The 26,890-nt window shown below is 49.3% G+C and overlaps 11 protein-coding genes across 11 annotated transcripts; 6 read left to right on the forward strand and 5 right to left on the reverse strand.

Moving 5' to 3' along the window:
• Nucleotides 1-446: 446 nt before the first annotated feature.
• ASPBRDRAFT_51300 (acyclic terpene utilization AtuA family protein) lies at nt 447-2,663 on the forward strand (the record flags this gene model as incomplete). The annotated part of the gene is made up of 7 exons (XM_067626702.1): nt 447-504; nt 557-631; nt 703-881; nt 946-1,586; nt 1,642-1,845; nt 1,892-2,031; nt 2,107-2,663. 7 exons carry the CDS (start codon nt 447-449, stop codon nt 2,661-2,663), a joined length of 1,854 nt encoding a protein of 617 aa, XP_067482806.1.
• A 639-nt stretch (nt 2,664-3,302) lies between these two features.
• ASPBRDRAFT_117257 (lactoylglutathione lyase) lies at nt 3,303-4,072 on the forward strand (the record flags this gene model as incomplete). Its single annotated transcript, XM_067617070.1, has 2 exons — nt 3,303-3,941; nt 4,034-4,072. The coding sequence occupies 2 exons, from the start codon at nt 3,303-3,305 to the stop codon at nt 4,070-4,072; spliced, it is 678 nt and encodes a 225-aa protein (XP_067482807.1).
• A 264-nt stretch (nt 4,073-4,336) lies between these two features.
• Nucleotides 4,337-6,676, reverse strand: ASPBRDRAFT_71711 (Zn(II)2Cys6 transcription factor). The gene is made up of 4 exons (XM_067629139.1): nt 6,276-6,676; nt 6,108-6,218; nt 4,698-6,039; nt 4,337-4,673 (listed from the first exon to the last, which is right to left on the reverse strand). Exons 1-4 carry the CDS (start codon nt 6,552-6,554, stop codon nt 4,504-4,506), a joined length of 1,902 nt encoding a protein of 633 aa, XP_067482808.1. The 5' UTR covers nt 6,555-6,676; the 3' UTR covers nt 4,337-4,503.
• A 1,007-nt stretch (nt 6,677-7,683) lies between these two features.
• Nucleotides 7,684-8,584, reverse strand: ASPBRDRAFT_117219 (uncharacterized protein; the record flags this gene model as incomplete). The annotated part of the gene is made up of 2 exons (XM_067617064.1): nt 7,684-8,061; nt 8,222-8,584. The coding sequence occupies 2 exons, from the start codon at nt 8,582-8,584 to the stop codon at nt 7,684-7,686; spliced, it is 741 nt and encodes a 246-aa protein (XP_067482809.1).
• Nucleotides 8,585-9,426: 842 nt separating this feature from the next.
• ASPBRDRAFT_663068 (FAD-dependent oxidoreductase) lies at nt 9,427-11,265 on the forward strand (the record flags this gene model as incomplete). Its single annotated transcript, XM_067628701.1, has 6 exons — nt 9,427-9,478; nt 9,528-9,565; nt 9,618-10,035; nt 10,460-10,656; nt 10,720-10,807; nt 10,865-11,265. 6 exons carry the CDS (start codon nt 9,427-9,429, stop codon nt 11,101-11,103), a joined length of 1,032 nt encoding a protein of 343 aa, XP_067482810.1. The 3' UTR covers nt 11,104-11,265.
• Nucleotides 11,266-14,514: 3,249 nt separating this feature from the next.
• Nucleotides 14,515-17,401, reverse strand: ASPBRDRAFT_26134 (uncharacterized protein; the record flags this gene model as incomplete). The annotated part of the gene is made up of 4 exons (XM_067622236.1): nt 14,515-15,193; nt 15,259-15,372; nt 15,423-15,674; nt 15,723-17,401. The coding sequence occupies 4 exons, from the start codon at nt 17,399-17,401 to the stop codon at nt 14,515-14,517; spliced, it is 2,724 nt and encodes a 907-aa protein (XP_067482811.1).
• Nucleotides 17,402-17,636: 235 nt separating this feature from the next.
• Nucleotides 17,637-19,729, reverse strand: ASPBRDRAFT_373532 (Zn(II)2Cys6 transcription factor). Its single transcript, XM_067623711.1, has 3 exons — nt 19,707-19,729; nt 19,254-19,651; nt 17,637-19,202 (listed from the first exon to the last, which is right to left on the reverse strand). Exons 2-3 carry the CDS (start codon nt 19,316-19,318, stop codon nt 17,873-17,875), a joined length of 1,395 nt encoding a protein of 464 aa, XP_067482812.1. The 5' UTR covers nt 19,319-19,651; nt 19,707-19,729; the 3' UTR covers nt 17,637-17,872.
• Nucleotides 19,730-20,587: 858 nt separating this feature from the next.
• Nucleotides 20,588-21,657, forward strand: ASPBRDRAFT_37864 (L-threonylcarbamoyladenylate synthase). The gene has a single exon (XM_067623816.1). The coding sequence runs from the start codon at nt 20,609-20,611 to the stop codon at nt 21,338-21,340; it is 732 nt and encodes a 243-aa protein (XP_067482813.1). The 5' UTR covers nt 20,588-20,608; the 3' UTR covers nt 21,341-21,657.
• On the reverse strand, nt 21,550-23,456 carry ASPBRDRAFT_51307 (uncharacterized protein; the record flags this gene model as incomplete). Its single annotated transcript, XM_067626703.1, has 10 exons — nt 21,550-21,712; nt 21,765-21,928; nt 21,977-22,108; nt 22,156-22,294; nt 22,344-22,486; nt 22,540-22,629; nt 22,679-22,776; nt 22,832-23,019; nt 23,065-23,108; nt 23,163-23,456. The coding sequence occupies 10 exons, from the start codon at nt 23,454-23,456 to the stop codon at nt 21,550-21,552; spliced, it is 1,455 nt and encodes a 484-aa protein (XP_067482814.1).
• Nucleotides 23,457-24,003: 547 nt separating this feature from the next.
• ASPBRDRAFT_37866 (uncharacterized protein) lies at nt 24,004-25,240 on the forward strand. Its single transcript, XM_067623817.1, has 4 exons — nt 24,004-24,021; nt 24,079-24,463; nt 24,529-24,930; nt 24,999-25,240. The coding sequence occupies exons 2-4, from the start codon at nt 24,401-24,403 to the stop codon at nt 25,092-25,094; spliced, it is 561 nt and encodes a 186-aa protein (XP_067482815.1). The 5' UTR covers nt 24,004-24,021; nt 24,079-24,400; the 3' UTR covers nt 25,095-25,240.
• Nucleotides 25,241-25,496: 256 nt separating this feature from the next.
• On the forward strand, nt 25,497-26,778 carry ASPBRDRAFT_37867 (uncharacterized protein). Its single transcript, XM_067623818.1, has 2 exons — nt 25,497-26,196; nt 26,245-26,778. The coding sequence occupies exons 1-2, from the start codon at nt 25,573-25,575 to the stop codon at nt 26,476-26,478; spliced, it is 858 nt and encodes a 285-aa protein (XP_067482816.1). The 5' UTR covers nt 25,497-25,572; the 3' UTR covers nt 26,479-26,778.
• Nucleotides 26,779-26,890: the final 112 nt, after the last annotated feature.

A 26,890-nucleotide genomic window follows, 5' to 3' on the forward strand; every position in this document is an offset into this window, starting at 1 on the left:
AACAACAAACTGGGAATGATCAACTGATCTCATGACGTTTATAAGGGGCTCTGATTCACTTGTGGAGACATAATTCACCTTACTATCGCATAACTTGGATACACGTTGGATAATCGTTCCATATCCGGTGAGGGGGTCTTGCCACGGGCCACGGGGATCCGACGGATAGAGGTCAATCATAGCCGTTTGGGGATACAGACACCATGGAGAAGATAGATTCTACTGGTCTGCTCGGACCAAAGGGTCCATGCTAAACACACTTTCTTCCCCAAAGGCTGTTGCAATTGGACGAAGATTCCTTTGTCCAGTTACCCAAATATCCGAACGATGGCCGAGGTACGGAATGAACTTAGTATATAAGAGTGTTTAAGAAATGCGGGGATAGCGTCCTTGGACCTTAATAGATCCTTCGGAGCGACTACTACTGAGATTGACAGCTTATAATCATGCCATCTTCAGCAGAGACACGCCCGGTTAGGGTAGCCAACTGCTCAGGGTATCATGGTAGGCAATCGACATTCTGAGCGCAAGTCCCTACGCTAATGCTGTATGGTAGGTGATCCAGCGTATGAAATGTATCGACAGGCTACTTTGGGGGATGTTGATTTTATAACGGGCGATTACCTTGCAGGTAAACCACACTCCTCTTACCCCTTCCTGAAACAAATTCTCTGTTGGCTGTTGCTAAGCTCGAAAGTATAGAAGTCAATCTTGCGAACAACGCCCAGGCATGGCGAGAAGGGAAACATCCCGGATACGAAGCTACTGCCTGGGAAGGCCTTCAGCAGACCATTGAAGTAATTGCACAGAAGAGAATACGTGTGGTTATCAACGGTGGTGCTCTGGATCCTAAAGCGCTTGCGCTGAAGACTCAGGCTCTGGTAGGCCACCTGCTTCAATATGCTAAACTCTGATGGGTATACTGACGTGTATGGTTATTGATAGGTATCTGAGAGGAACCTCGATCTTCGTGTTGCATACCTCTCAGGCGATAACTTGTATGATCGCGTTGGACCAAACATGCCAGCCACCAAAGAAGAGCTGACCCATCTTGATGCCGGGAACTCGGATGTGGTACCTTCAGATCTGACGTACGCATTCTTGAACACACCAGATGGAAAGCCAGTCCCAATGGTATCTGCCCATGCGTACCTGGGTGCCCGAGGCATTGTGGATGGCCTGCGCCGAGGCGCCGACATCATCATCTGTGGCCGCGTTGCAGACGCCAGCCCTGTTATTGCTGCAGCGTGGTACTGGCATGACTGGTCGGAGACAGACTATGACAAGCTTGCTGGATCGCTGATTGCGGGTCATTTGATCGAGTGTTCTGCTTATGTGACTGGCGCCAACTTTGCCGGGTTTGATAGGTACCCTCTGGAGGAGCTTGTTGCTCCGGGGTTCCCTATCGCTGAGATTGCCGCAGATGGCACATGCGTTATTACGAAGCACCCAAATACACAGGGTATCGTGAATGCAGACACTGTTCGCAGTCAGTTTCTGTACGAACTACAAGGGACGACGTATCTCAATAGTGATGTGAATGCTTATATCGGCGATGTTACCGTCAAGGACGTGGGAAAGGATAGGTAAGTTCTTCGATGCGAGACTTTGATGTAAAACTATAGCTGACTATGGACACAGGGTGCATGTATCGGGCATTCGAGGATCGCCTCCACCTCCAACGACCAAGCTTGCGGTATTCTACCAAGGGGGATACGAAGCCCAACTTCTCCTGAACGCAACTGGGTATGCTACGGAGAAGAAGTGGGATCTTTTCGAGCGGCAAATGCGCCATTTCCTTCCTGATGAAGTAAAGCAAAGCTTGGAGACTTTGGAGTTTCAGAGGTATGACTTGTCCTATTCGTGCTCGCTCACTGCCTAATATTCGCAGGATTGGAACTCCCGCAGCCAACCCAGCATTTCAGGCTGAAAGCACTACGTATCTTCGTGTGTTTGTGACATCCCGATCACAAAGTGCTGTTCTAGGCGTGGCAAAGGCTCTGAAAGACATCTCTCTTAAGCATTTCTCTGGTACGTCACTCATGCTCTTACTTCCGATTGGATCTATATATATTGCAGTCATCTAAAGAAGGGGTGAAAATACAGGTTTCCATGCATCACTAGATATGCGAACGGCCATTCCCTTACCATTCCTCGCCTACTACCCAGCGCTGATCAAACAATCCGAGATCCATGAGAGAATCAATCTGATCGACACGTCGAACAGCATCAACTCATACGAAACCGGCCATCCTCCACAATATCAAGAACTCGCTCCCCGAGAGAACTATGACCCAGCAAATCCCCAAGTATTCACAGATGCCACTGAGAAACTCCGTTTGGGAGATATCGCTCTCGGTCGATCCGGCGATAAGGGCGGGAACCTCAACTGTGGGCTTTTCGTCACGAAGCCAAAGCACTGGTCCTGGCTTCGATCGTACATGACCAAAGACCGAATGATAGAACTCATCGGCAAAGATTGGAACGACAGCTTCTTCATTGAGCGCGTCGAGTTCCCCAATATCATGGCTGTGCACTTTGTCATCTATGGGATTCTGGGACGCGGCGTGAGTAGCTCGAGTCGGCTTGATGGGTTTGGGAAGGGTTTTGTGGATTATATTCGTGATAAGGTGGTGGATGTTCCTGTGGAGATTTTGGAGTGATGTCTTCGTATGGATATAGGTTAGTATTTTGTCCATGTTACGCTATCATCAATTAATCCTATACATTTCGTCCTTTCTTGAGTTAGGAAGCGTGCAAAACTCTCCACCATAATATTAGTCAGTCCATTGCACTCCTTGTACCTTGTAGAAGAATTCCGGTTTATTTACCTCCTCTGCCTTGTCCGGGGGCACCCAAAAAAAAGAGAAGAAAAAAATGAAGGCAGCTCCTAGTGTCAACTCTGAACTCTGAATTAGCAGGGCTGTGTCACTCGCTGCTTTTTTCCTGCGTATGAGATACAAACCTTGAAGATCTCCTAAGGGGCCCGTTGCACCAATGCTAGTAAGTGCATGAGAACGTACCTATCGGTAAATCGGCAACTTGAGGGAGAGAAGCCCCGTTGTCGGGATTCGGCATTAAAAAGCGAGAGAGAATCCAACGAAACTTGCGAGGAAGCCGAGCCCCTACAGGGTCAGATTATATTTAGGATCCTTGATCCTTGGATTGACCCGTGTGAAAGTGTCGTGGGCTAGCTACATGTAAGAATATCATATACTTACTTGCTTTGCTTCCTTGAACCCCCTTAGCAGCAGCAGGAGCCGCCCCCCCCCCCCCGTGCAGGTTCACCATTCTCTTGCACAATGACATCAAAAGACTCAACCTCCTTGTTGAGGTCACCTCGTCCTGCCTCGCCAGGCGCCTTCTTGGTGGGAGATATCACACCGCATCACAGCCTGCCTGAAAGTGACCCAACAGTCGGGTATCAGCTGAATCATTTCATGCTCCGCATACGGGATCCGGCACGTTCCCTTCATTTCTATACCAACCTGATGGGCATGCAGTTGGTGTTTACGTTCCACGGTGGTCCCTTTACGGTCTACTACCTAGGATATCCACAGACAGCAGACGACCGCTCCGACCTGCGCGCCTGGGCCGCAAAGCTCACAGCGCCAGGGGTACTTCCAAAGACCCTGGGCTTTTTGGAGCTGAAGCATATCCACGGGTCTGAACGACCGGTCGAGGAAGGCGGGTATGAAGTCGCCACGGGGAACCAACCCCCTCATTTGGGATTCGGGCATTTGGGGTTCACGGTTCCGGACGTGCGTCAGGCCGTGGAACGACTCCAAGCCCAAGGCGTGGAGGTGATGAAAGATCTCGGGGTGGCTGACCGTGAGCATATCCCTTTGACGAGATGGGAGGAAGATCGAGGGGTCGGCACTGGACAGTTGCATCCAAATTACAGAAAGACCTTCTACCATGTCGCGTTGGTGAAGGATCCGGTGAGTTACCGGAATCCTTTTTTCTCTGGACTCTTGCTCTTCCATATACCAACGGAAAACAAATATATTAATAACTTATCACTCAAAAAAAGGACGGATATATTGTCGAGCTCCTTCCTCAGACCTTGTAATCCGTGCAATCGAGTTCGTCGATAACAGTCAGTCGGTCCTATAAGAGGATATGGGGAGGGGAGAATGGGTCTGCCAGTGGGGTGATACGTGAGAAAGATATGACAAAGGGTCGTTAGCAAGTTTAACTGTAGATAGATAAGGTATCCTCCAGAGGAGCTGGGAGGGTTGCATTTTTTCCATTTTACCGACCACAGCTGAACAGTTACACGCTTATTTTTCTAGATTCCATCCCAAGGTTGAACCACAGGGACTTAATAGCTATCGGCGGGTAGTATGTAACACGGATGAAGAAGTTATTCGGTAGCTGTGATTCCCCAAACTGGTACTGTGGATGGTGTAGGATAGATCATTTTCGCCCTTCCTCATCCCTCTCAGCCGAATTTGCCTGGCTCCGCTGGCATCATACTAAGAAAAGGGCAATGGTATGCCATCAAACCGCCGGAATCTGCGTCTGGCCATGATCTTCTGATTGCATCAAGATGGCGTTCGTCAGCCAGTCAATGCCGGGGAGCATAGTAGCTGGCCCAGGTGCAATAAACGCAGCTAACCCAGGGGCCCTCATGAGGTTACTGGGTGGTATACTGTAAGGTATACCCCAGCCTCTATTTGTTTCCGCCGTGATACTCAGCTGTCGAAGCAGAGAGGCATCCGCTCGTTTTTTCAACTGCATGATCGATTTCCAGAGCATCGCGTTCTGTTGGCACGGGTCTAGTAGCCAAGTATCAAAGGCAGCGCTCATGATTTCCCACGCTTGGTCGGTCATGGCCGAGCGCGGAAGCACACAAAGCTCAGAGAGGATTAAGGCGACGGCATGCCACTGGATATAGCTGTGGAAGAGCCAGGCCCATCCACTGGTGAGCACATGTTTTTCCAGTAGATAAGAATATTTTACTGCCTCCAGGGATAGGGTAAGAAGCCGGCTGCGGTCAGAACCCGTGGTGTCCCTCCTGCTGCCAGAGCTCGCAAGGGAGGATCGGGTCATGATCCAGTATTTGGCGAGGATAAGTCGTGCAGTGGTGGCACAGGCCCACTGTATAGGCACGCTGGGGTTGCATTTCCTCAAGTAGGTCTCGTCGATATATTCTCGGTATTGATGAAAGTAATCCATGCTAAGCGGTGTGGGTCTTGACTGACTGGCCTTTGCGTCCGTAATGCCTGAAGCTTCGTGTGAAAAAGCTATGGATATCTCGCACCGCACGAGGAGAAGGGTCAGATCTGTGAAGCCTCCATTTGACTGCGGTGTGGTCTCCGACTCTGGGACAATATCCTCGTCGTTGAGGTTCGTTGGAAGGTGCGTGTCGAACATGTCGCTGCTGATTTGGCGGGATATGCCCTGGTCTTCGGATGCGCGAAGGTCCAGAAGATAGATATGCCACCAAAGACGGCGCCTCATCTCTGTCTCAAACGGACTGAGGCCAAATCGTGTCCCGTCTCGGTGGAGACCGAGTCCCTGCGCCAGTCGCAGAATGATGGAAGTCATTGAAGCAGTGAATTTGGACGTATCCTCGCGGCGGATGCAGGTGAGGTAGAGAACAGCGGCCTGCAGGAGAACGAAACTGTCTGTGGACAGCAGACCGGCCTTCGATAACGCTTGCTCTACAGCGAATCGGAATTTCTGGATGCACGTCGCTCGGCCTACACCGAGGTGTCCCAGGCATTGGTCTTGCGTCATACTGATGACTGCAGCCAGGTACATCACCAGGAGAAGAGCCTCTGAGTCTTGGCTTAGGCATTGTAGCCCTTCGTACGTTTCCAGGAGTAGCTTTAATGTCGTAGGTCGGTGAAGGATGGGCGCGAGCGGTGAAACGTTCTGCTCAAAGAAGGTCCAGAGCAAGAGTGCTTTGTCGGCTGGGGGATGAAATTTGCGTAGCAGATGCACTGGGTAATCTGAACCGAAGAGGAAGGCATTCGACGGATAATTCACAGGCGACGGCGGCAGCTCTAACGCGGCTCGAAACTCTGCCACCTGATAGTCGTCCATCAGCATGTTCCAGAAGAATTGCCGGCCTGAGATTCATGACATGGAAATGCTACCTCGTCCGCGAGTCGGACCCAGAATCGGTTGTTCGAATACCGACTGCGGCCTTCTCGGATGGTAAGACGACCAAAGTCTTGTGCATTGCTCTGGTCCGGGACACTCGAAGGCTGAAGAAAGGAGGTTGATCAGTCTCATCCGTTGTCACTTGCTATCTTTGCTCTCACCGTCGTCCTTGATCGGCCTAGAGATTCCTTCAAAGTCTGAATTGCATCGCTCAGTCGGTCAATGCGCTCGTCAAGAGGATCCCCTCTGCGGCGGCGTGCAGGCTTTGGGTAGACACAGGCCTTTCTTGAGGCCGCGCAATGTGAGCACGGCGTCCTTTTATTACATTTGACTTTTCTGGAGCGGCAAGAGTGACAGCTTTTCCCGTACGGCCTACGAAGGGGAACTTCGGGCTCGTTGGCTGCACATAACCACGCCTGCTCCTCTGCTGTGGTCCGCATTGACGTATTGTCAGTGTTGTGTTGTCAGTGTTGTCAGTGTTGTCGATAACCACGGTCCTATGTCATCCTTAGGTGCCAGTGGCGGATCAGATTAAATACAATGGCAGGTTACTTGATCTTCATCTTGGTGGACTGACAAGTCCGGAATTCGGCCATTCGGAGAAAAAGAGGCAAAAAGCCAATTATTTCAATGTTTCATGTCTATCATCAGGCCGATCAGGTAGCTGTGACTGCAATCCTGCATATCTACCGCTCCAGAGCGGAACCGCTCCATCTCGGCCTTAACTTGGGACCGAATGCCGAAAAGCGAACCCTCAAGTCATTGATAAGTTAACCAATCGCGGCTTTGCTTGAAATGCTGTCCCTTGACGGGCGCCTCACCGTGGTCTTGTTTCAGCCTGCTAGAGACTCGTCATTTAGTTACGATCTGGACTAGAATTATGGACTCGGAGAAGTGCTTTCGGAGCTTCTCCACCTGTCCTTTACCTGCTTTTCCCGTCTCGAGCGTATGAGAGACATATTCTCAAATTTATCCATTCTGCTCACAGAAGCTGGTCACTGCGAGGTCTGACCATTAGAGTTTGGCGGGCAAAGTTGCTATTCCAACGATGTCAAATCATTGTTCAAGCCAACAATTTGACCAGGTGTTAAAGTGCCAATATCAAGGCTAGGCTCTAATACTTCGTTGCCCGGTAGGCACTATCCCGGTTGTAGAGGAATATCGCCTATATGATAGATTCTTGGCCGTGTAGGGTGAATTTGGGGCTTTATTTATTATGATATAAAACCATACCTCTTTCAATGATGCAGCCGGAAACCCCCCCAATTGAGATTTATACGAGCTGGGTAAATATCCATAGTTTCTTATCTCATTCTTAGCTTTCACGGGATACGAAGCATACCCTCGAAGTCGCGTTTACATGAAGATGACAAAGTGAAAATCCGCAGGAGAGTTGCCATTGGAGCGCCTATATATGCCCCTGCTTCAATACCATCACAGCTCGGATTTTGGAGCGTTTCTTAAGCCCGAGCCGGCCAGCCACAGTGGAGATATGGTTGTACTCTGTATAGTCGCTGCACGCTCTAGTTATAGCACGTCCACTATGCAGTAAAACCAAAAAGGAGCGACTTAGACAATCCCACCTCCATTCACACGGATCACCTGCCCGGATATCCACACACTATCTTCCCCCCAGAGCAAGCTAACGGCGGCCGCAATCTCGTCTGGCTCCGCGAGGCGGTTGAAGGGATTTTGACTCGCGATCATGCGCGTCTGCTCCTCGCTATTGGCCTTGTGGAATAACTCCGTATGCGTAGCGCCTGGGGACACAGCGTTCACCCGGATCCCTGCGCCTGCAAGATCCCTGGCCAGCACCTTCACCATCTGATTTATGGCCCCCTTAGTCGACACATACAGGAGGAACTGGCTTCGCAAGGCAGACGCGTCGGTGAGGTCCGTCGAGATGTAAATGACCTTACTGCCTGGTTTCATGTGCGGCAGGGCTTTCTAGAGTAGTAGTAAGGGGAGGGCCCAAAACATCAGCAACGATACGCGTCAAATGGAAAAGGCTTGAACACTGAAGCGCAATGGCGGGCACGACTATGCTAGCCAGCGACTTCACCGCAAAAGCGTGACGATCTCTCTCTCTCTCTCTCCCTCCACCCACCTGAGTAAGAAAGCAAGGCCCCTTAACGTTAACAGCAAAAGCACGATCAAAGTCCGCCTCCGAGACACCCCGAATGTCCTGATCCGGCACAAATGCCGCGTTCGGAACCAGCACGTCGATTCGTCCGAACCGAGCCACCGTCGCTTCAATCAGGGCATCGATCTGTGATATTTTGGAGATGTCGGCCTGCACGGCCAGGGCACGATCGCTTCCAATCTCGCTGACGAGGGCATTGGCTGCTTTGACATCCGTCATATAGTTGATGACCACGTTTGCGCCGTCCGCTGCAGCTCGGAGGGCAATGGCTTTGCCGATGCCTTTGGATGCGCCGGCGACGACGACAACGAGTCCTGTCAAGGCCATGGTCGAGATGGAGGAGATCCAAGAGGTTGATAATTGAGAACTGAGTAGTGGAAGATTTGGAGGAACTGGTTCGAATTGCTTCTGGAGAATTAGACTAGGCGTGCGTGCGCCTTTTTATATCTACAGTCTTCTGCGCCCTCCGACTCTCGGACCAGCGATAGCCGGTTGAGTAGTCTCTAGCAAGACGGCGACTGGGTAGATAGTGTATGAGTGGTTTCTGCCATTGGTAGCGTCAGCCCAGATATGTTCACAATTCATGGCGCAACATGCTATTCCTCTCTGGAGCCATGAGTTATTATCTGCACCTCCCGAACCAATCCTTGATCAGTCCCTCCCGCGTCCATAGTCCACCGGATAATGAAATCAGCAATTTTGGTGACGCTTGATCCTTCATCTTCATCAGATGACCGGGTCGGCATGATTACCGACTGCTACTAACTAACTAGTGGGACTCGGTTTTCGGCTTTGAGCAGCGCGAGTATCCGAGAAACTTATAGGCAGGCTTGAGAATCAACAGTTACCGAAAAGGTCTTCCTAGCGGGCATGAAGTTCTTGTGCCTCTCGTTTCAAGTAGACTCGGTGTCTTCTTCACACAAATACCGACCAATGCCGAGTCTCCAGCCTATAGCTCCGCATATAGTAGTAGTAGTAGTAGTGATGGTGTCTGTATGGCACATCCTATCCGCTCAGCAGCAGACGATCCTGAAGACGTATAAAACTATTTAACTATCACCCCCGCCCTGTATGTTCCGTTCTTATGTTTCAATTCTTTTCGCACCGCACCCAAAGCTCATCTCCATTGCCTTTGTCCTTCTCATAAATCTTCTGTCAAAGATTGAACAATGGTGGTGTCGCGCTCGACATCTGACTGCAGCGTCCTAATCATAGGGGCTGGTACGTATTATAGAACAGCCACTGCTTGGAGGAAACTAACACCCTGTAGGAGCTACAGGTCTGCTCATCGCACAAGGTCTCAAAAAGGTCAGTGTTGCATTGATCCCGTCAGGATTCGCTGCTGAAATACATCTTCTAGGCTGGGATTACTGCGAAAGTCTTTGAAAAATATCCTGAACAGAAATACGTTGAGCGATCGGGTCAATGGACGATGGCCCTACATTGGTCGGTTCCCCATATCGAAGCCTGCCTCCCGTCCCAATCCTTTGCGCAGTTGAAATCAGCAGAGACAAACCCGTTCGAAGAGCAGGACCCGGATGTCGCCGGGCATATCCCTGTCGTGAACGGGCGTACCGGAAAGCTGCTGGCGAAGGTTCCCATGCCAAGCCCAAGGCGTATCGTGAGAGGAAAGCTGCGGGACCTTTTCAGGCAAGATATCGACGTCCATTTTGGACAGGCATTGACGGATCTGCATGTCGGCCCGGACGGCGTGACTGCGATCTTTAACAATGGCGAGACGACCGCCGCAGGAACGATGCTCATCGGTGCCGACGGAGGTAAGTACCATGCTTAGGGGGGCAATCTCGCATCCAAGGCACCGTTTTGATTTCCAGTTCTCAGCTCGAAGTGCGGTCCGAGGACATCTTGTGACGGGAGAGGCTAGCCAGCTCTCTAAGGCTAACGTCATGATCCTGGTGAGACCACGATCTCTGACTCTAAGGCCGACCAAAGAAATTAACTCGGAAATTATAAGAGTGCGTTCCCGACGTTTACTAAGGACCAAGCCCTGTTCATCCAAAGCAAGGGCCATCCGATAGCACAGGTAAATGTCAGCGCCTTAACCTGTGATGATTGTATTGCTGATCACAATCAATCCACTGGGCACAGCTAAGCCCACACCCATACCAAAATACTAATGTGTTTTCTACCGGTCTGTGGTTAGAGAATGATCTGATGGGAACTACTGTTGACGAGCTGTAGTGGCCGATATCCGGAACCCAGATGCACCGGACACGTGGGTTTTCCAATTTACCCTCTCCATTTGGACTGATGAGGATCCTCCTGCTTCGGAGGAAGAACGAAGACATCTTTTCCGAGCCTACCTTTCTACATACTGTGAACCCTATAGGTCGGTAGCCGCATGGCTCAGCGACGATACCCAGATTAGTGGAGAGAAGGTGAGCAAATGGCTTGAATGAAGAGATCAGTAAGTGTTCGGTCTGGTTCTGAATGGCGTCTAGTTTCATTACTGGGGAAACATCACTCCTTGGACAAACCACGGCGGTAGGGTTACACTCGCTGGCGATGCGGCGCATCCTATGGTTCCTTGTAAGTCATACCTGACTGCTATGCAACGGTATGTCCCAGAAGGTTAATGCTCTACAGTCCGTGCACAGGGGTTGAACAACGCTCTCGAGGATGCTAGGCTGTATGTTGATGCTATTACGAGGGTTGTCCACGGGGGACAAGACCTGGAGTCAAACATCAAAGCCTATGATGATTCCGCCTACACACGCGGCAGCATGGACATCAAGCTTTCTAACGAACAGATGTATGCATACCATCATTGGGATGTTGTTATGAACGGGCCTTTGATGCGGGGAGGATACAACAAGCAGCAATAAGTGAATCGTCTCCTGGCCAGTGTGGGCAAGCACGTCCACTACTGATTGGACTACTACCATGGTATCGAAGATGGGTGACTATCTGAGCCCCAACACCGATCGTTACTTAAGTCTCCACGCGCACCACAAATCCCACTCGCTTGCTTTTCTCTAACGGTCTGGAACCCAATTATATATTCATAGCATAGGAAGTACATAAAATCATCCTAAGCTTTCGTAATACCAATCATTTAAAATTGCGCACAGAAGTAATGGGATGCCTTCAGAATGCTGGTTAAACATGTTGCTGGAGGGCTGCGTCCAGAAGTATATTATGCCTTCTAGTGACAGGCCACAGTGTGTTGTATTGCTCTTGTCCCTGTATGTCTTGTTGATTGCATCCGTGATAAGGTGATGGATGTTCTTTGTAGATATTTTGGAGTGATGCCTTCATATGGACCTACCTGATTCTTGCCAATATGTCACTCTAATCAGTATTCAATTCTACATTTCTCCGCTTTTAATGGGTTAGGCATCATGTGAAGTTAATTCACCATGATGCTAGTCAATTTACTCTCGTCCTTGGTTACAAACGACGTTTCACTCTGTAGGATGAATATTCTGATATTTTCATTCATTATATGCCATCTGTCTCTACTATAAAAAGCCGCTTCTCCACCAAGCATGCTCCCAACATTCCTCATCATAGCATCCTCTACTAGCAATAATTATACAATCATGAGCTACTAAGCACAGGCTTAATATCAATATAGTGTACCCTGATATGGGACAATACCTGCAGTGCCTGATTGAATAATAATCGGGCATACTACAACATCAACCATAAAGCCAGATAAATATCGTTTACGTGTACGAATATCACATACCAGAACTGTTCAATATCTATCTGAGCAACCGCAAAACGCAGGAAGCTTGAGTATACAGCGATACACGAGAAGCACTCGAGCTCAAAATGAATAGCTGAAGCCGTACAGCCTTTCTACGGAGGCAGAGTGCAGCAGCACATCTGCCATCTGGAAGCAACCACTTACCGTTGCGACATATATCATACAATCCCGCAGGACAATGTCTCTATCTTTTGGGTAAACGAGGGTGGGGCATATAGGTCTTAAGCTAGATCAACCGCTGTACTCACCGCATGCATCGAGACCGTTGAAGAGAACAGCGCTTCCAAGCAATCAGACGCGAGCGTCGATCGCCGCTACTAGTCACAGGGGGGTGTTTCTTCTATGCCCAAGAGAGTCATGAAGACCGAAGATTAGTTCCGTTCAGTGCCGAAAATGTCACCGTCAATGAATCATTTGCCTTCTGGTATGCATATCGACATTCGACATCAGATGGGAGTCTGGACGCAGAATCTATCTACCATTGATAAAGATTTATTCCTGGCTCTCGTCTGGCGAGACAAGCCACTATTTTTTGCTCTGAAATTCTCACTTATTTGAAGATATAAGGGACCACGATGGCCTTCTATAGAGGAGCAGTGTCACTGAAATCGCCATAAGGTTTTCCCGAATCAGAGCCGATGTGCAGTCGAAGGCTTTAGGCAACTTCGATAATTAACCCTATGCATGTATCTCTGATTACTCGCACGGTGATTCGCCATTTGGAGGTGTACCAACCATGAGATCCATTCTGCATGCCTTGTTAGGCCCACGGCTTCCGCTTTCCTCCTGAAGATGCGTGGGTTGAGTGCGTGCATCTGCTACGAAAATTAGCAGAGAGGCTCAACCAGGATCACCCATTCTCCACATGTCTCGCACACCTGCGCTACCCCGAGGTGATGGTCGTTGTGCTAACTCCGCTGTGTCCTTTATGCGGCGTACTGCCAGAACGCTAAGCTGGCTCATGATCGATCTCGGTTTTGAATGCACAATCGCGATCTCTGAATATTATCGTCCTCTGGTATCTAGCGAGAAAGGAAAGCCTTTGAAAGTTCTACCCCCTCTAAGCTGCAAGACTACCCGAATACGCAGCGCTGTTTCTGGCCTCTCCCAGTCCAATGGAGGCCCAGGCTGCTGGAGGCATAGAGCAGAAGAAGATCATCTGAGAAGCGATCAGGATATGTATTTTACAGGATAAGGGACTGCTGCTCTATCTTGTCAGGTACTCGTATCAATTTGATATGACATGCGTTACTTGCATTCATGGACTACGCGCTTTATGCAGCTGTCCTTCAGGAGGAACGAGTTTAATTCAAGGCCATAGAGATCCTTTGAATATTTGATGATGTGCCGAGCATTATCATTATTTCACATGAAAACTTCTACATATCAATACATCGGCACTACACAGCGTTTCCTGGTGACCCAGTGCAAGAGTTGCCAGTATAAGTTTGGCCAACCCAGCTATTTTCCAGAAACACCTCATATCTGTTCATGAAGCTACATGAGGTGCAGAATCAGAAGACACTTACAGTCATGGAATCAAAGAGAATGGGAACATAGCTGACACAGCCCATCTGGATATATTATTTATCCTTGATTGTTGCTATGAACGCATAGTAACTCGGGCTCCAACTATCCTGAACAGGATATTTGAGCTATTAGCGGCAACACGCACACAGACACCAAACGCCAGAGCCATACCAGAGACAGAGCTGACTGCCAAGCTGTAACGAGAAATCAGTCGCAGACGGCGGAGTGGACATGGACATACACCTCTTGCTGATATCATTCAGAACCTGAGATCAGGTATAGTCAAGTGCGACCTACTCATACCTTGCTGACTAGAGTAACTTCAACTCTTCTGCCTTTTAGCAAACTTCTCAGTAGCCCTGCTCTGTGTGTCACCTCCTTGAATTCTCGTCACAACCCATCCTGATAGTCAATAACATTAGGGTAATTCTGACATCAAATTCCAGCAAATACAGGGCAGATGGCAACAACAGCGTTGCTAAATGATTTGAGCGTCCTAAAAGGAGTTGGCGGCGGAGACTCTATAAGAGTTAATGGATGACGAGAATCAAGTAAGTGATATAGACTTGCGTCAATGTGAATCAATCGCATTCATCACGAAAGATACTCCCAGAATAAAGAACAGGAAACCACATGAACGGGTGTCTACGGACTGCCATTATTGTTTCCTATGAATGCTCCTACTAGGGGACGGCCTGGGGACTCCGATATCAGGAACAGGTTTACGGGGTTGAAGGGTATATTATCTTAGTTTCTATACATCATTTAGTATCTTATTTCTGGGCTTTGTGATGAAGAACTCATTATTATTACAAGATCGTCTGAACCCTTCGAGGTGGAAGCTGTGATATATAGCGCGATTGCTATGGCTCTATAAAGTCGGGTTTGATTAATACTGGGGTAAGAAGCGATATATATATTCAACTGGTCCATAATCTGTTCCCCATAGAATAAGACTCATCACAGTAGCCACTTAGATATATTCCCTGTACACCTACCAATCAAACACGACCGTCCCCTCGCCCGACACAAACTTCACCTCCCATCCATACCTCCCCTTGGTCAAACCACCAGTCTGCAATTGAATTGCTCTCGCTCCAGACACAGAAGTAACAGAATACCCCACCGCAGCCCTCGTAGCAGGCACCGCCTCGGACCCATCAGCCCGATCCACCATATCAATCTCGACCCGGCTCTCACTATACGATACCCTCACCTCCGAAATCGCACCCGCATCAATCGAAACATCCAGTCCCAGGTCCGCTAGATATACCCTCCTCCGAACGGTATCGCGTGGCTGCACTGCGACAGTACTATTTGTGGAAGATGTATCGACATTTCCACCGAAACTCACCCATCCGAATTCAGGATGCTTCAGCAGAATAGTCACAGCACCAAGGACCTGGCCTAGAAACCCCGGTCCATAGTCGCCTGTGTAGTCATCCCATGCGAGTGTCTCCGGGAAAGAGTGAAAAGACATGGACCCGAAGCCGTCGTCTGCGACGTTGGTCGTTGGGCCTTGGTTGCCTCCGTAGCCGATGCGGAGGTCGTAGAGGCTTGATTGGCTTGTGGGGTTGGTGAGGGATCGGTAGTTATCTAGTATTGGGAGGGCGTTGAGGCTGGAGCCGTAGTGGTGGATTTGGCGTTCGATGCGGGAGAGTTTTCCTGCTGTTCTGTGGGGATGTTAGGGTATCATTTATCGGATGGATATGGAAGGGGGCTTCTGCGAAGAACATACGTAAAGTCCCAGTATCGTCGAGCGTTGCCGTTCCACCCCCAGTGTGCTACGGTGGGCATGTATCCTCTGATTGAGGTGATGGTTTTTTCTGCTGTCGCGGTGTAGTTGAAGTACCTAAACAATTGTTAGATAGTTGTGACGTTGATATGGGTAGTGTGACATACTTGGACCACAGGTATACACCCTCCTGTCCAGTGCAATCCCAGGCTTGCTCGCTGCCGAAAGGGTCTTCTTGTGTGGACCATGCCTTGGCACGACTGCGCATGATATCTTCCATCTTGCTTGCTTCTGATGTGTAATTCTCTACTTTGAGATCGTCCAGCAGGTACATCCACATCGTTTCACCCATTAACCCAAGGTCACCGTAGTAAGTATTCTGACTTCCATCAGGTTGGGATCCAAATGTAAACAGTACACTTTCCGTCATATTAGCATTGCCTCAGCTCCAAGCGGGAGAAACTCACGTTTTATATGCCTGCAGCAAGTACCACTTTGGCGGCCGAAGAGTCAAAACACTTGGAGCGATCCGACCAGCTCGGTACAAGGCCCAGTAGAGACAAGAAACGTGAACGTAGTCATACGCTCTGTCAATCAAATAAGCAGCATCCTTATCCCAGCTCCCAGGCCAATAGATATCAGGATCGTAGTCGTATTCCGGCATTACGTCGGGATCGTAAAAGAACAAGCTCTTCCGAACACCATACGCGGTTGATCCGTTGGTCAACTGCAATCGGGACCAAACAGTCTCATTGACAAATTGTTCCAGCTTAGCAACTTCAGATGCAACAGGTTGGATGGTCTGCTTCATCGCAGCTACCACAAAGGAACCGGCACCTCCTTCATCGCTTAGGCCTGCTATCCATACGCGGTTGTCTTGGAGTACTGGGCCGTTCACGGATCGGTCGTGGGTGATGATAGAAGGGGCGCGCCCGAACGGATCCGATGTATCTGTATACCACTGATTTTCTTCCAGAAACCGGCCGGCATTGGTGAGAGTACTGGGCCCAGCCTCAGTGATATAGTAGTGTAAAGCATGCTTCAAGCCTGTGTCGTATACAATTTCAACTCTGCATCTGCCGAAGGCGTCTTTGTTCGGTATTAGTTTATAACCAGTCCAGGTATTGCTGCGTAAGTCCAGGGATGTGACTGAGAGACAATCATCCGGTGAAACCTCCACCGAGTCAGGTTTAAGCGTCGTGTTGACAAACAACCGCCCTTCAAGGTCCTGAGTCAACACATATCCCGGAATCCCAACAGCAACCGGATGCCCAAGCGAAGAAACAGTAGGTTCAATTTCATCGACACTCGAAACAGCCGTAAAGCGCAAGCCGAAAGAAATTGATGCGCCCGGCGACAATACCAACGAGGTTGGCGGATTCCATGGCTCAACGCCCTTCCATTCCTGTTCTGCATAGGCCTTCGAGTAAACCTGCCATTCATAGTTGCCCTCGAACACTTGACTCTGATACGCTAGCGATGTATCAGTGTCCTCTGTGAGGAACCGCCATGCCTCGAATTTTGTATCGAGATTTAGAGGTGTGATGACAAGGTGTGGACCCTGTCCCAGAAGCCTAGTGACCTGGGCATATCCGGCTTGGAGGCCGATGAAGGGATCCACCAGGACACACTTCTCTCTTGTTTCAACTGCTGTTCGGTCTGTAAATATACTGTTGAACTCGATGGGAAAGCCGAGGCTGCCGATCTCAATGGGCTCAGTGTTGCCGTTCCTCAGGGTGAAGTTGACGGCCAAGTCTCCTTGGTAGTCGACCCAGTTCCGGGTGATGAACAAACGGTCATTGGTGACATTTCCAATCGTCTGGTCGAGATTAGACGAGAGTATGGATCGTGAAGTGTTGCCTTTGGCGAGAGGAACACGGTCTTTCACAGTGTCTGCATCAATCCACGAGTTGGAATCGCCGACTCGGTAGCGGAGAGTCAGGTCTCCAGTGTGATAGTGACCATTGCCGCTGCGATTGGCGAAGACGTCGTAGGGCGAGAAGTCGAAGGATGAATCCAACGATGACTTGAGTGATTTCAGTACACCGGAGTCATCATCGAAGACACCTGTAAAGTGCTTGGTGGAGAAAGTAGTGGCATGTGTGAAGGGTAATAGCAATGGAAGGATGCCCAACAGGATGTTCATTTTGGAAGATACCCACCACAGGGCTTGGTACTTGGACTAATTGTGAGTCCTTCCTCCTTTTATTCATGCCAGTATGCGAGCTAAACACTTCACAAATTAATGTTACATCCGTGCTGCAGGGATCGGCATCTTTTCCGGGATGAAGTGTAGAATTATCCGGGAATTGTATGATTCTTGTCCAGGTGCGGATTCTCATCGGAAAATTTCCTAAATTGGCTATAGGTTTGCATATATCTGACACAAATATCATCTGTGGTTACTACAATAGTATTAGTTTGGAGATGTCGATCATTTGCATATCTAGTCTCTTGCCTTTCTCGGATGTGCCCCGACGGCGACTGGTAATGAAATTAACTCAGTCAATATGAAGGTCCACCGATTTAGGAGCCTTTCATGGCCGAATGGCATTTCACAATGTGTCATACCGGCTGGGTGGGTTGCAGGAAGATGAGAGCGTACTACCATATACGTTCAAGCTAGCATGGCTGGAAAGGGATCTCCCGAATCCCATGGTCTTGAAGCACAGTCGGCGATAAAACTGGACTCCCAGGGTCCCTCGCGATGCGGCCAACTGCGGAGGACCTTTAACGCACGCGCGCGTGTATTTGCTTCGCGGCATCTTGTCGCAACAAAGGAGAGTGGGAGTATAACGCCCATGTCAAGACATACGCTAGGGCGATTAGCAAAGCCGGCGATTATAGATTCTGCAAGAGAGAGAACATGTGCAAAAGAGGGACTGTAGAAGTCTAAGGCATCGTGTTCGTTTCCAAGAAGGGAAAGGTTTACGAGAATGGAAAGGACTTGTTGATGTAGCTGCATGGTGTGCAGGGTTCGCTGGCCGTTGCGGCTCAGTTGATGGAAGGATAATAGACGGAATAATTCGAGTGCAATAGCGAATCGGTTCAATCGGGAGGAGAGCTCGAATTGTATGTCGGAAAGTTGGCCATAGTTGAGGCTTATCTCTTCCGCAGAGAGGCGGGAGGTGAATAAGTGAAATTGGAAGACCTCGCCCATCAAGGGCTCAAAGACCATTCGTGCATCGAGAAGGTTCTGGAAAACCTTATCATCGAGAACTGGGGTTCCAGGGTCGGAGCTCTTCGGAGATTGTGGTTCTGTTGGCTCTTCAATGCCAAAGTAGGTTGACTGGACTCTCAAGGAGGCTAGTGAATCGCCTAGGCATTGTCCGAAGACAGAGCTAAATGCAGCAGTTGCTGCTGTCAGGGTCTGATCATCCTCTAGTATTCGGATCCCGTTCTTCAAGTGTATGGTGGCCGTGTCATACTGTCCACGCACCCATTCTACCATAATGAACAGCACACAACACACTAGCATGATATCGCGGAACCCTGGGTCCTGAGAGGCAGAGCGCGAGTTCAACCACCTGTACGCTCTCGCACACTGATCCAGTGCAAACCTTTGCAAAGTGTTATCCATGCCATCTTTATTAACAGGCATACCTCGAGCTTCGTAATCTGCATAGACAGCACTAAATGCAACAACCGCATGAAAGGCAGCCGGCTCGGCCTGGCTAAGTTGGAGGACAAGCCGCTGCCACAGGACGCAGTCAAAATAGGCGACTATTGATGGTCCGATCCGATTCTGAAAGAACGAGATACAACGTTGCTCATCGGAAGTCAACTTCCACCTAAAACGATGAGCAATGCCGGGTGCTAACTCAGTCAATGTGGCGGTAGTTCGTCGGCTGGGTAGTCGCTCTGCGTCATATCCGTCACACTTTCTACCCGTGGATGTGCAGCGCTGGCACATGCCTGGAGTTTCATCACATTTGACATGGCGCAATCTGAAGAATTGAGATGGGTATCTAAACTGGTACGTTGAGGGTCTCGCTTACCGACACGTTCGACAACCTGTCTTGCTCTTTTTACTAGATTTCCTCGTTCTATGGGTCTTATTCATGGTCAGCGGAAAGTTTGATAGGTCGTGGGATTGATGTTCAAGTGTGTGGGTGTAACAGATGTTCAAAGTAGTGGGAGGAGATGGCGCTAGTAATTTGCGCTAGACGCCGGGCATCATCGGGGGCAGCGCGTTGATCAGTGAGGCCTGTCAGACCACGATTTTGGTATGCACAATGAATCCCGAAGCACAGAGTTTTCGTTGAAGACCGAGCAATGGCCCCCTCCCCTGGTCTCCGACGTTGCATTTTCTCGCTCGATCAATTCCTATTACGCCCAACACTTGCGGCGCAGTCGCGCTTGGCCCCCATCCTAGCCAGCTTGGCTAAATAGCGCGCTAGCTCGTTCGCTAGTTAGTTTGTTTCCGTTAGGATGTGTCAAGACATCCAAACCAAGCATTTAGAGATGATCACTCTTGGAGTTCCGACTGTGTTCGGAGTGAACCGATAATATATCGAGACGATGAGAAGGAAGCAGATCCAGTCAACTTATTTGCAGTAGTGGTAATTCTGCCACCAAGATTTCAAGATTGGATCCCTTCCCACCCCGCAACTAGGGAGTTGTTCACTTCCTTGAAATCAGTTCATCGGCTTCATACCACTTTTGAAGATAGCTATGCATGCGGTGTCAGTAAGTAGCCTCTGTCGCAAGTATGATCGGTTGTTCAGATGCGTTCTTGTGGATTGAGATCCACGGTAAATCATCGGGACACCCGCCCCGCACAGACGCACTCCACCAGAGCCAGACGGGTTTGACGTTGATTTGTGGGTTTCACGTTAGAAATGATGTAAAGATAATGAATCGATCACTTCCATATGCTTGAGAGATTGGAATTTCAATGGTAGAGCCAAAAGGAAAGAGAAGCGAGAGTAGCAACAGCTTTCCGGCTAGCGGAAAGCCGGAGTTAGCGTGAGATAACCCTGCTACTTGCCGGGATAAGAGTGAAGGAGTGGCTGCAGAACAATGCAGCATGTCACTTTCATACAAAATAGACCCCTGCATCCTATGATAGAGCATGATAATCATAAAACACAGCAACATTCCACCTTACAAAATCATCAGAACATTTCGAATTTTCGCTCACCGCAAGACAAGTCGTATCTCAAAGCCCCGCGCAAACCAAGCAGAGTATCCAATTCGGACCCAATTCCCAGCTAAAATCTGACCGGCAAGCGCACGGAGTCCTAAGAGATGTAGAGGTAATGATCAACGATAGAATATCTACAACCAAATCCTACCCCACCATCATCTTAAGTAAAACAATTCTCCAATTCCAAAATTCTATAACAACATAATGTCTTCTCCAATCCCCCAAACCAAAACAATCCCCCAACCGGGCCACTTCCCCAACACCACCACGGACGCCCAGCGCGTCTTCCACGTTCTCCAAATTGGAGGCATCGCCATCGTCCCCACCGAAGTCGGGTACGGCCTCCTCGCCTCCTCCGTCGAGGCGATCGAGCGAGCCTTCTCCGCGAAACGACGCCGGCCAGGCCACGCCCACGGGCTGATCGGATCTTACGAGCTGCATCACGAGCTACATCTTCTCGATGCGGAGAAGTTCGAAATGACGCGTGTCCTCACCGAGGATCTCGATATGGGACTGGGCATCGTGGCTCCGTATAAACGGGATCATCCTATCTTGGCGAAATTCACCCCGGAAACACTAGCCAACGTCGTCAAGGATGGCAAGATTGGGATGTTTGTGGGTGGGGGCTCGCTGTTACGGGAAATTTGTAGGCTGAATTATGAGGCGGGACAGGTCATGGTGGGGTCTAGTGCTAATCTGACGGGGAGAGGGCAGAAGTTTCGCGTGGAGGATATTGAGGAGGAGATTTTGGAGGTGGCGGATTTGATTGTGGATTATGGACTGCAGAGGTATCATATTTATGGGAGGGCGTCGATTATGGTGGATTTTGGGGAGATGAAGGTCCTTCGGATGGGGTCGTGCTATGAGCTTTTTAGGGAGAGGATGTATAGGTTTTGGGGGGTGGAGTTGCCAGAGGATCCGGAGTACAAGACTTAGTTGGGTGGATTGGGTAGTTGTAGGGTGTATATAGATAAGGGATAGACTGGGGGGGTTAAATATATTATGAACTGCATCAATCTTGTGAGTAAAATAAGATCATACAGCCTATCTGCCATGACCGACTCAAGATGCAAGCCCCTGTTGGCGACCTAACCACAGAACATGAGGTATGCAGTGATATTCTGTAACCCCGACAACAACAGATCCTACATGGACTCGCGCAAACGGACCACCAGCTTTCCTCCAGCTGGAGAAGCAGTGAAAGTATCATACAGCCGCATATCCTCCTCATTCATGCTACCATCGACCTCCCCATCGAATCGACGGAAGAAAGCTGCAACTAATTTATTGAGCTCCATTTGTGCCAAGCTGCCCTCATCAGTACGTATTAGAGTATTTGAGTGTTTCTAGAGTCACTTACTTAAGGCCTATGCATTTTCTGGAGCCAATAGAGAAAGGAGCCAAAGCCTCCTTCCGCAGGGCCTCGTTTTCCTTCTCTAGCCAGCGCTCAGGTCGGAATTCTTGAGCATCAGGAAAAGCCGTTTCGTCAAAATGGATTGTGCGATTCTGTGCTCCAACAACAGTCTATTTGCTGTTAGTATTGTAATGTGGAGATGGATGCTAGGTACTGACCGCTTTGGCAATTGGTACCCCTGCAATAGTTGTGTCCCTAACTGCGGTGCGAGGTAGGAGAGCGATAGCAGCGGGATAGCGACGGAATGTCTCTGAAATAACGGCTTGAAGATATGGCAGAGTGGCGCAAGTCTGGGAACAATTAGTTAACCGTAGTCATGGATACGGACAATACCCACCCGATGGTCTGGCACGATGGAAGGATCTGGGAACGCCTCTCTTAATTCAGCCTTGAGCCGGGCCACAACATCTGGCTTACGCAGACACGCCCAGAGGAGATATGTGAATGTGTTCGCTGTAGTTCCGCTTCCTGCAAACCTGCATAACCGTCAAAAGAGGACAGTTTTGTATATGCCGATGAACATACATCCCGCCCATACATTCCTCCGCCAACTCCGAGTTGGTCAAGGGTCTTCCGAGGAAGGCATCCTCGTCGCCGTTCAAAGCCGCTCGTAAGAATGGAGTCTTCGTGCCCCTTTCACGGCTTCTTTTAATCAAATTGACCGAGTACTGTACTCTTCAGCGTTCGTTGACCAGCTTAGCCACCGATAGTTAGGCCTTACATTCTTCCATGCTTGGACCTCCCTGAAATAGTCACCCACATAGCCTGGAACATAGACACCCCATCGTTCTAATTGCGGGAAAAACTCTTTCTTATGGACATTAACATGTGATATCCGAACGCACACTTCGCAAACTCACATATATATAAGTCGGCTTCCAAGCTTGGAGATATGCCATGACTTCATGGCTTTCACCAGAAGTGACCTGACCTGGATCGTCATCGAACATCAGGTGATCTACGTGGCAGTCTATCAGTCATGTGTGAACAACGTCACGAATATCTGCACTTACACACCACATCAAAGGCAAGCCAGTGGAGCCAAGGGTAGACATCAATTGGGCCATCAACTGACCGTGCCTTCCACTGTTTGAGAACCATATCAATCTTGCTGGAGATATGTGGCTCGAACTCTAGCATGGCTGCCTGGGAATATCCCCGGGCGAAAAGCTTCCGTCGCTGCCGATGTGCCTGCACATCCCTTGGTACTATTAGTACTTGGTCTGGATAAAGTTGTCGGACATACCGAGTGGAGAAAAGATGGTTCTCATGGAAAATAGTTTTCGCCCGCTAATGCCACTTTAGCCTCTCTTACGTTGCATATATAGAGTTTCATGATCTTACGTAGAAGGTCTCTTCTTTGACCAATGCATCCGATGTATATATAGCTCGCGCAGCGGCGGGCTCGGCGAACGACAACTCATTTGGCCCAATCCGCACCACGGGTCCATACTTTAGATGAGCTTCATGGATTCGGTCAGACTTTCGGCCAGTCCGATTTCCAATCCTACTCCATAGTTTGGAAACCTTTGCAAGTGGTGGTCCGGGGAAGCTGCGGAGGGGGTGGAAAAAGAGATTGTAACATGTAAGGGCAATAATGTAGCCAGGGACGGATAAAGCTAGTACCAGGTACAACATCTTCGTCAAAAATCTTATGCAGCTTAATAGAATATCACACTTTCAAGGAAACTGTAGCCAACCATGGTGGACGCCCTCCTTTAAAGCATGGACGGATAGCTCGGCATACCGCCCCTCGTTTCCCCAACTGGCCCATCAACTGCCAAATCCCACTATCGCTGCATAGCTGACAACTTGATCGACCATAGTATGGCTTGGTATGGGAGTGGGGTGGGATGTGCCAATCAAAGACTGATGACACAAATTTGAGGCGCCAGATGATGCTTACCCCGCTCGTTGATGAAACCAATGGCGCTGGACTGATTCGAATACAGGTCCTGCATTTATTGAGCAGATGCCAGTACGTTTCCAGTACATGTCACATCAGTGTATATGCCAAAATCATAAAGAGAGAACGAAGGTAACCTGGAGACCTACTATATAGAGACCGTGGCGTACATGATTGTCGCTGGTTACCACAACGTTGAGATGGTGAGAAACCACCCCGAGCGGTGTTATTATTAGTATCCACCAGCGCTTTATCGTCACATTAATGCTTTGAGATAATATTTGAAATACGACACAAGTCAGTAATAATCTAATGTCTTGCAAAACGGTGAAACTCACAATCAGTATGAATTAGTATGGGCGGAGCATCATCCTGTGGCCAGTCAGCACAGTATCTCGTAGTCTTCAAATATATAACTTTACTAGTACCATTTGTCCCAGAGGTACAAGGTTTGTTTACATAAGTATACTCGAGAACATTGAGTTTCAGCTGTCAGGAATTTGGATATGCCACAGGACCAGGGTTAGGTTGGACAAGGTATCGCAACGTCATGATGATTGCAGAGACCACCACTGGATATAGATGACGATGCCCACCTCCCAACTCAGCAATTGACACCATAAACCTGCACCGAACGGTTGTAATATATAATCGTACCATATTCTAAGCAATCACCATGTCTGCAACAGGTAGTCAACCACCGACCATCATCTCTGCAAATCAAACACCAGAAGAAGAGGTACGTATTGAATCTACTATTGATCCCTTCTACCTCACCCCTAACATTTGTATAACTATATTCAGGCCAACCTCAATGTCGCCAAAGAATACATGTCAATTGCCTACTCGCCAACTCAGAACCAAGGTGCCGCGTCAGTTCGTCATCTCTGCACTGGAGATAGTTCATTCTGGAGTCCCTCCACCTTCCCAGGATGCTCGACCCCCATGGATTATGCCGAATCCCATGCCGTTGTCATGGCATCTGTCACTGATCTACATATAGTTCGCTATGACCAGGCATGGGCCAAGGAAGGGCATGTGCTGCTGCGATATACGGCCGAAGGAACGCATGCGGGGAAGCCGTATAAGGGAATTGAGAGGTCGGATCCACCCCGGAAAGCGAGATGGAGCGCTGCTGCGATCTTTGAGGTGGAAAATGGGAAGATCAAAAGCTTCACGAAGGATTGGGATCAGAAGGTGATGCAGGTATGTTGCTGACCATTGCGGGTGGTATGCCGCTGTGGGGCAGATAGCTGATAAGACGGACGATGCAGATCCAGCTTGGGTGGGCGCCGGTGGAGGAATCGGATGATCCGCGGTGGAATCGTGAAATGTTGGCCGACCCGGAGAAAGCTAGGAAAGCGAAATAGGATGAATCTTTTGTGGTGAATTATTGGTTACGATTTTGACTATATTGTGTGCTCATGAAATTATGTTGTCTATTTGTTGGCCTTGGTTTGATAGTAATTACTAGGATCAAATTGGACTGAAGGGAATAATCAAACGAGGCTTTCAGTGCTTTTATTTCTTTTTAGCACTATGTGGAAACTGTACGGAGTAGACAAATCAGCATCCTTATCGCGAGCATCCAGTCCACAGCAATCTATTACTGGGGCCATGATGGACACCTGAGGCATAGGGACCAGCACTATCTCCAACGCGCTTTCCTCTCCTGGGAATCCACGGCACTGGCGGTGAGGGCGGGTGAGCTATGACGTGCCGCTCTCGGGGCACCCTCTGGCCCCCCTCTGTTTTCTTCGTCAACAAACCGCCAAAACAGTCCGTCTCTACCACGGTACTCTTCAATTCTTCCTAGTTCACACCTTCGGAAGTCAACATCTAATCGCCATGTTCCTCAACACTGGCCTCTCGCGAAAATTCCTCAAACCATATGTCGCCGAGTTCCTCGGAACGGCGCTCCTGATCGTCATCGGCGATGGCGTCGTCGCTCAGTGTCTCCTGTCCGACTACCAGTACGGCACTTGGCTATCGATCAATATTGCCTGGGCCGCAGCTGTCAGTATTTCAGGCTACCTTTCTGACCCCGGTCCAACCATCAACCCAGCTGTGACTATCTGCATGGCCCTCGTTCGTCCCACTCCCGGACAATGGCGTAAACTTCCCGGCAAACTCTTTGCTCAGTTCCTCGGTGGCTTTGTCGGTGCTGCCATTGTGTATATCAACTACCGCTCCGCCATCAAAGACTGGGATCCCGAGTTCACCATTCCTGGCGGCTCGATCCTGAGTCCTCGTGGACATCATTCTGCTGGTATCTTCTCGACTTATCCTGCTGCATTCTTCGAGTCGAACTGGGAAGCCGCATTCTCGGAATTGCTCGGGTCTGCGGTCCTCATGTTTGGCATTTTGAGCATTTCCGATCCGGTCAATGCGATCAGGTTCCATTCGCCTCAGGTGTCAGTGTTCTTCTTGCTCACGGCTATCGGAGCTGCGTTGGGCTGGCAAACTGGCTATGTAGGTACTCCGATGTCTGATTCTGTGAAAATATAGCTAATTCTGCAGGCTATCAACCCCGCGAGAGATTTCGGTCCCCGACTGTTCTCTGCTTTCATCTATGGGAGAGAGGTCTTTACCGCGGCTAAATATTACTTCGTTGTGCCAATCTTCGCCCCCATTGTCGGCTGTATCGTCGGGGCTGCCACTTATGACTCCTTCCTCTATGAGGGCGACGGGTCGCGTATCACCGACGCTCTGGACAATGTCGAGGACCGCGATGGCGCTCTGCGGCTGCACTAAGCTATGTGCTGGCCTGGCTGGTAAACCTTACTGAAAGAGCACGCTGGTGAACAGAGGATAATGATATGACTATCTTTCCTTTTAAAGACGAGTGACGAATATATGTACAATGACGCAAGAATGGGTTTCATGGACGGATTTAGCCTAGACTGTTTTGAAACGATATTAGGATGAGGATGGCGACAGTTGTATGATGGTATGCAGTATATATCTTTGTCTTATTTTACTTGATTGATAGTATGCGTTCGTTCTTATCTAGTATGGCGGGGAGGCTGCGGTGCCAGCTAATGTGTTACGACGTAGACTTCAGTGAGCTACACAGTGCCACGAAGTTAGTGCTTACAGACTTCATATTACCCTTTGATTCATATATGCCTCTCATACTGATTCCACGTACGTTAATCTTAGATGA

This window comes from Aspergillus brasiliensis, assembly GCF_001889945.1.
Source record: "Aspergillus brasiliensis CBS 101740 unplaced genomic scaffold ASPBRscaffold_2, whole genome shotgun sequence".
In the NCBI taxonomy this organism is placed as follows: domain Eukaryota; kingdom Fungi; phylum Ascomycota; class Eurotiomycetes; order Eurotiales; family Aspergillaceae; genus Aspergillus; species Aspergillus brasiliensis.

Coding starts and splice junctions, on each gene's coding strand:
- ASPBRDRAFT_37864 (XM_067623816.1), top strand. CDS start 20,609: ATGTCTTCTCCAATCCCCCAAACCAAAACAATCCCCCAACCGGGCCAC.
- ASPBRDRAFT_71711 (XM_067629139.1), bottom strand. CDS start 6,554: ATGCGGACCACAGCAGAGGAGCAGGCGTGGTTATGTGCAGCCAACGAG. Junction 6,219..6,275: donor TAGGCCGATCAAGGACGACG/GTGAGAGCAAAG, acceptor TCCTTTCTTCAG/CCTTCGAGTGTCCCGGACCA. Junction 6,040..6,107: donor GGGTCCGACTCGCGGACGAG/GTAGCATTTCCA, acceptor GACGACTATCAG/GTGGCAGAGTTTCGAGCCGC.
- ASPBRDRAFT_37866 (XM_067623817.1), top strand. CDS start 24,401: ATGTCTGCAACAGGTAGTCAACCACCGACCATCATCTCTGCAAATCAA. Junction 24,464..24,528: donor ATCAAACACCAGAAGAAGAG/GTACGTATTGAA, acceptor AACTATATTCAG/GCCAACCTCAATGTCGCCAA. Junction 24,931..24,998: donor GGGATCAGAAGGTGATGCAG/GTATGTTGCTGA, acceptor CGGACGATGCAG/ATCCAGCTTGGGTGGGCGCC.
- ASPBRDRAFT_37867 (XM_067623818.1), top strand. CDS start 25,573: ATGTTCCTCAACACTGGCCTCTCGCGAAAATTCCTCAAACCATATGTC. Junction 26,197..26,244: donor TGGGCTGGCAAACTGGCTAT/GTAGGTACTCCG, acceptor CTAATTCTGCAG/GCTATCAACCCCGCGAGAGA.
- ASPBRDRAFT_373532 (XM_067623711.1), bottom strand. CDS start 19,318: ATGAATAAGACCCATAGAACGAGGAAATCTAGTAAAAAGAGCAAGACA. Junction 19,203..19,253: donor ACAGGTTGTCGAACGTGTCG/GTAAGCGAGACC, acceptor TCAATTCTTCAG/ATTGCGCCATGTCAAATGTG.